Source organism: Pteropus vampyrus, unplaced genomic scaffold (assembly GCF_000151845.1).
Source record: "Pteropus vampyrus isolate Shadow unplaced genomic scaffold, Pvam_2.0 Scaffold36, whole genome shotgun sequence".
Taxonomy (NCBI): Eukaryota; Metazoa; Chordata; class Mammalia; order Chiroptera; family Pteropodidae; genus Pteropus; species Pteropus vampyrus.
In genome coordinates, this window is record NW_011888817.1 from 6,667,551 (window position 1) to 6,674,655 (window position 7,105).

General features: G+C 39.4%; 1 protein-coding gene and 1 pseudogene across 4 annotated transcripts in view; both read left to right on the forward strand.

Moving 5' to 3' along the window:
- The window catches only part of TRNAU1AP (tRNA selenocysteine 1 associated protein 1), a 19,068-nt gene that overhangs the window by 3,503 nt on the left and 8,460 nt on the right, over positions 1-7,105 (forward strand). For 2 of the 4 annotated variants that reach the window (XM_023529220.1, XM_011357749.2), the window contains exons 3-6: positions 2,664-2,763; positions 3,375-3,427; positions 4,997-5,128; positions 6,171-6,290. In XM_023529220.1, the coding sequence (XP_023384988.1) occupies positions 2,664-2,763; positions 3,375-3,427; positions 4,997-5,128; positions 6,171-6,290 (405 nt within the window). The remainder of the gene's footprint in view (positions 1-2,663; positions 2,764-3,374; positions 3,428-4,996; positions 5,129-6,170; positions 6,291-7,105) is intronic. The other 2 variants (XM_011357751.2, XM_011357752.2) reach the window with 2 other exon arrangements.
- Positions 3,817-3,935, forward strand: LOC111738236 (annotated as a pseudogene).

The following is a 7,105-nucleotide window of genomic DNA, read 5'->3' on the forward strand; positions in this document are numbered from 1 at the left end:
ATAAATGTAAATTTAAAAACTGAGAGCAATGATAAGACCCAAGGAAAAATAACGTGCAATAGATCATAGTGCTTAAGAATGTAGTCAATCTTTCCTTTCGGCCAGAACCACTATCTTCCAGTAATTCGCCGAAACGACCAATACAAAAGGAAAGAGGGGAAGCATCCGCTATATGTTCTGTAGGCCTTTTAGAAAACATGGAGTCGTTCCTTTGGCCACATACATGTGGATCTACAAGAAAGATGTTATTGTAGACATCAAGGGAATGTGCACTGTTCAAAAAGGAATGCCCCACCAGTGCTATCATGGAAAAACTGCAAGAGTTTATGTTACCCAGCATGCGAATGGTTAAAATTATAAATTTTATGTATATTTAACCACAGTTTTTAAATTTGAAAAATAAATTCAGTCTGAAGTGCAGCAGCCATATCTCATTTATGACTGGTGGGACTATAAAATGGTTCAACCACTGGGGACAATTCCAGTCCTAGGTGTTTATCCAAGAGAAATAAAAGCGTATATCCACAAAAAAGGACTGGAAAAAGAATGTACATAGCAGCTTTATGACAGCTGCCCAAAACTGCAATCAACCTTGAGGTGTCCATGAATAGGTACTGAGATATTTATACAGTAGAATACTACATGAAAGAAGCCTTACTGTATGATTCCATTTATTTAAAATTTTAGAATATACAAAATTAATCTAGTAGAAATAACTCAGCATCTTGATTTATGCATTTCATTGCATGTAAACCAAAAACAACAACAACAAAAAACAAAATAATTGAACTCTGGTTAATAATATGTATGTTAAAATAATTGAAGGAAGCATACCAATATCTGTACCTTTGAAATGTATCAGAAAATAAGGATGCTAAATGAGTAGAGGGATGGATAGATGGATAGTTATGTGGTAAAATAAGTATAATCAAATATTAATTGTAAGTTGTAGGTATGTGGGTGTTTACAATCATTTCAGTTTTCGTGTTTGGAATTCTTTATAATAAAATGTTGAGAAAAGAATGTAGTCAGACTATTTTAAATTCAAATCCAGCCTTTGGTACATACAAGCTATGTGGTTTAAGACATATTATATAATTCTGCTAAGTCTCAAGTCTTCTCATCTAAATGGAAATAATGCTTTCATTCACCTCACAGAGTTACATGAGGATTAGATGAGATGGTACATGCGAAGTGGCTAGCACACTGCCTGGCCCATAGCGAGTGCTCGGTAATGGTCAGCTCTTACTGGTGGTAGTCTTTACATTTGTGAGCCCTAAGATTCCAGCACACACAAGAGAGAAGGCACAGATTTGACCCACCATTTTTCTTAGCATCCACAAACATTTATGGAGCTTGTGGACTCTGTTCTGTGATCCTTGGGCTCAAGTACTGCCATTGCCCATACCTTCTTGGCTTTGTGTCCATTTGAACTGAAGATCTAAAGTAATATTTTTAGAAAAGTTTGGATTATTTCACTGGTGATAGCTTTAAGGTTGATGTTAAGGAAATGAACAGTTTTCAATATTTCTGAGTAGGAAGGATGTCAGAGGATAGGGATGTCAGAGGATGTAGTCACATCTTCCTAATTATGTCTCTCAGTAATGCTTTCAAAATTAGAACACCAGGAATCGTACTGACATTCCCCAATTAGGTAAGGTCCGTGGGTTTCCTTTGTCTGTCCTACCAAATTGCGAGTTTCTTGAGGATAGGAACCATGTTCTCCAACTCTATATCAGCCTGGCCTGTGGTAGGTAATTAAAAAGAACTTTCTTAACATAAAAAATTTCAAAAAAAACTACAAAGACTAGTACAATGAACTATTATACAGCCACCATCTAAATTCAGTACTTGTTAACATATTGCCATATTTTTCTTACCTATATCTATCAAAAGAGAAGATAGAGATATGTAGATTGATCATTTTTTGCTGAGCCACTTGAAAGTAAATTACAGGCATTGCGACTCTTCACTACTAAACATTTAAGCATACATTGCCAAAAACTAGACATTCTTTTATATAACCACAATGCTCATCTCACACTAACAAAATTAATAATGGTTCCATAATACCACATAATGGCCAGTCTACATTTAAATTTTTATAATTGTCCCAATACCATCTTTTTTTTGTTTGTCTTTTGATGAATTAGGATCCAGTGAGAGATCAGACCCTGCATTTCATTTAGTTCTTTTGTGTTCTGTCTCTTTTTAATGTTGAACAGCCCACCTCTTTCTTTTCTCATTGACTTTTTAAAGAGGTAAAACAAATTCTTACATAAGGTCCTACATTCTGGATTCTGGTCCTGTATTCTGGATTATTTGTTTCTTTGTGGTGGTGTTTTACTTGTTCTGTCCATAATATTTCCTGTAAACTGGGCGTTAGATCTAAAGGTTTGATTGGATTGCCTTAAACATTTTTGGCAAAAGGACTTCCTAGGTGATACAGTATGGAAATGTTTACTGAGTCTGGGACTAGCCTGGATTGATAGTCCTTATATTCAGGTTTGTAAATTGGTTCTGAACTGGAATTTGGCAGGGAGCAAAAACAACGTGGGCTCTGATTAGAGAAACATTTTTCCCTTTCTTCAGGCCAGGACTCAATCTCTCATCTGGGAGTGGTATCTTTAACCATTCTCTGTCTCTGTTTTCTTTTTTTCCAGGATCCCAGCTGGCTACTGCTTTGTAGAATTCGCAGATTTGGCCACAGCCGAGAAGTGTTTGCATAAAATTAACGGAAAACCCCTTCCAGGAGCCACACCTGTAAGGACACTTAGATAATGATGATGTTTCCATTTTTATTCTCATCAACTCATTTATTGAATCCCTACTGTCTGTTTATATTATTTCATTTAATCCTATAACAACCCTGAACAGTAGGCATTGTTGTCTTTGACAGACCAGGAAATCGAAGCTCAGGGAAGTGGAATAACTTGCCCAAAGCAACACAGGTAGTAAGTGGCAAAGCCAGGATGCAAACTGAAGATTGATTACCTCTGAAATCCATTCCCTTTCCACTCTGCACCGCTGCCTCCCTTAATGGAAGACTTGAAACTAGACTTCTTGCCTGTTTGAGAAAGTAGAAAGGCTGGCAGTAGTGAGGACACATTTCAAGAGAGTTACATTCTGCTCTTCCCACAGTTACTTAGCTTACAGCTGCACCAAGCTGGCACACCTGGGCTCATAGAACCATGGAGCTGGCAGTGCCCTTAGCGGTCATCCGTGCAACCCCCCCATTATATCAGGAGAAAAAGCTGAGGCTTAGAGAGGGGGAGATGTTTTGGCCAAGGTAATTTATTTCAGTTTTTTTCAAATATTGTTTGACTCTCGAAACACCTTTCTCTGTTTGAGTTTGTTTGTTTTTAAATTTCCAGGCAAAACGTTTTAAACTGAACTATGCCACTTATGGGAAACAACCAGATAATAGGTAAGTACAGAGTAGCCCCAAGTAGCTTAGAGCCCCAGGAGAAATGTCTAGATAGAGCCAGGGTATCTCACTGTGCCCCCTACTACCAAAGAGGAGGGTGGGAAGTCCAGTTTGGCTCCACCTGGCCTCCCTGCTGAGGGATAACACCTTTCTGGTCCCCACTGGTGGACCTTCCCTGTGAGTCTTGTCCAGGTCATGTCTTCTCTAGCCTTCCACCCTGTTACTGCCCACAGCACTGAGAGTTTATTCCTTAAGAACTGACCTTTGTAGCACTATAAATTGATTCAGCATTTCAGGTTACCGTTTCACATCTTTAAAACAATGTATCTAAAGCTTTAGAAAGATTTGTACTCATTGACCCCATAATTTTGCTTCTCAGAATTTATTCATACTACGGCCATGCCACCCTGAACATGCCTGATCTTGTCTGATCTTGGAAGCTAAGCAGGGTCGGGCCTTGTTAGTACTTGGATGGGAGACCATCTAGGAATACCAGGTGCTGTAGGCGTTTAAAAAAAGAATTTATTCTTGATGTGTTCCAAATTAGCCTCAAAAGCGTTAACTGAAATATTATGTATAGTAGGCAAGATTTGGGGGAAAACCAAATCTAATAATAGGGAAGTGATTTAAATTACATTATGTTCATTAATTGCAGTACTACGTATCCATTCATATAAGTCATATTGTACTAGAATACTGACATGACATGTCAAGATGCTGGCAGTGTTAAAAGTGAAAAAAATGCTAGAAACAAAACAAATGAATCATATTCAATTTTTGTAAATTCAGAAGAAGAAGCCAAAGAATAAAGAAGTGTCTGTCAAGTGTTCATAGTGATTACCTTTGAGTGGTTGGGTTATTGGTAATTTTATTTTTCTTTGTCCTTTTGTATATTCTGATTTTATACAAGAAATATGTATTATACTTGAAATAAGAAAATAATAATGAGTTTACTTGTTCTTTTTCTTTTTTCTTTTTTTTTTTTTTAAGAATTGTTTTGGAACGGGTTAGCAAACTGTGGCCTGCTTTGTATCACCTGTGAACTAAAAATGGTTTTTACATTTTTGGAGGATTGTGAAAACAGACAAAAAGTGACAGACCATAGGTACCCCACAAAACCTAAAATATTTACTATCCGGCCCTTTACAGAAAAAGTTGGCTGACTCATAACATTTGGGAGATTTCATTTTAGCTAGTCTTTAGGTCTTTAGAAGATGAGGTCTAGTTCTCAGTCTCTCTCTGTCTTTTGCCATTTAATCTGCCCAGAATGCAGAATTTCTAGTTTTATATTTGAGCACCTCTGACCCTGTTCCACTATCTGCACTCATGTAATACTTGAAGCCGGACAAGCTCTGTTCAGTGGATGAAGGACTTGGGTGGACCAGGGGACCACTTCTATACCTATTCTGCCAGGACTGCCAAATGAAGCAAATTAAGACCTGTTTAATGACTTATCAGATATATTGTTCCCTAAGAAAGCCCAGGAGAGGTCTACCTAGAATAAGCCAAAAGAATTTCTCAGAACAAAGGTTTTCGTCTTTGTCTCTGAATCTTGTTCTCTTCTCTTAGCCCTGAGTACTCCCTCTTTGTGGGGGACCTGACCCCAGATGTGGACGATGGCATGCTATATGAATTCTTCGTCAAAGTCTACCCCTCCTGTCGGGGAGGCAAGGTGGTTTTGGACCAGACAGGCGTGTCTAAGTAAGGCCTTACCTGTTATTGATGCCTACCCTGTTAGTTTCAGCATTTTTCTTATAAGTGGAGGTGTTACAGAGAGGCCATGTAGTGTTGTGGTTAAGAGCACAGGCCGTGAAGCCAAACTGCCTGGTTTGAATCCTGGCTCCAGTACTGCCAGGGATGATGCAGCAGACAAGTTACTGAACCTCTTACCGTATTTCCTCATCTGGAAAACAGGACCAATTGATTAATAAGATCTGTTCATAGGAGCGAATTCAAGATTAAATGATGTAATATAAATAAAACATTAGGAAATGCTTTATAGGTGTTTATTATTACTTATTATTGTTACTTCAAAAGTGGAAAAACTTCAAGAAAGGCTTATTCTTGATCAGAGTTGTAGTTAAAAGCTCAGGCTTTGGGAGTATGACAGACCTAGATTTGAATCTTACTTCTACTATGACTTTCGGCAAGTTATTAAATCTCTCTGAACTTTGATTCCCTCTTCCTCAAATTGTTGAACCGTTCGCTGAGATAACCCTGGAAAAATGTTCAGCACAGTGCCTGGGAAATAAGAAGTGCTCGTTAAATATTAGCTATCATTCATTTATTCTCTCAAGTAGAATTTGAATTCGGGAGATTAGGAACCTTGTCTGTGTATGACTACTGAGTTCCCATGCCTAGTGCAATACTTGGCATCCAGGGCATACTCGGTAAATATTTGCTGAATGAATTTTTACAATTATACATATTGCAATTACCCTAATGATAATGATAATAGCACTTTCAAGTAGATTGAGGGGGAAGCTATTGTTTGGGCAGGAGCCCTTCAGTGACTGTATAGAGAGAATGGTGGTGATCTGGAAGTGGGGGTTCCAACAGATCTCGGGATCCCCCAGTGCTTGATTCTCACATTGCTGTACGGCACGCCTCCCCAGATGGGGCTCTCATCCCTGCCCACATAGTGTGATGAGATTTTTCTCTCCTTTCTCAGCCCCTTTGCCATTCTTAGACTTTACCTTCATTCCGTTTGTGATCTATATAGTTTGTGTTTTTTTCCCTGCAGAGGCTATGGTTTTGTGAAATTCACAGATGAACTGGAACAGAAGCGAGCCCTGACAGAGTGCCAGGGAGCAGTAGGACTGGGGTCTAAACCAGTGCGGCTGAGCGTGGCAATTCCTAAAGCGTGAGTCCTGTGCTTGCGGGGAAGGTAGCCGGCCTGTGGACCGACCCCTATCTAGATACTCCTCACTTGCTCTTTGACAGTCAGCATCCTCTGCTGGATGGGAGGCTGCAAGGAGTTGACTTCAGCTCACGAATAAGGAATGCCTGATACTTGCCAGGCTGTGTGCTGGGTGTTGGAGATAAACGAGCACAACCCTGCCCCTCCAGAAGCTTATAGTAGGGAGAGAGCTGTGATTAGGGGAGGCAGATACATTCAGACATTGCTGATAGCAGTGCTAAAAAAGCAGTTTAGCTACACATACTTAATGTCCTGCTCTTTGCCCAGTAGTGCCACTGTTAGAAATTTAGCCAGAGAATTAATAAGAATTGTGCAGAAGGGAAAAAATTATACTCAATTTTAGCCTTATTTATATCAATGAAACCTACAGACCTGTGGATGTCCCTTGCTATGGGAATGGCTAAGAATTATCGAACCAAACACTCTTTTATGTGCATCACTATTGTACCTGCATGCAAGGCAGAAGACAACTCCAAGCAGGTTTCTCACTCAGATGTAAGGCAACTTCTTTGCATAGAATCTTCCATACTTTGGCCAAAGCAGTGGTTCTCATCGGGGGGCGATTTTATCTCCTAGTGACATTGCAACATCTGGAGACAGTTTTGGTTGTCACAATTCAAGGGGAAGGTGCAAATGGCATCTAATGAGTAGAGGCCAGAGATGCTCCTTACATCTGACATTGCACAGGACAGCCCCACAACAAAGACTTATCTTCTTGCCTCCCTCCTCCAGAAGTCAGTAATGTCCAGACTGAGAAA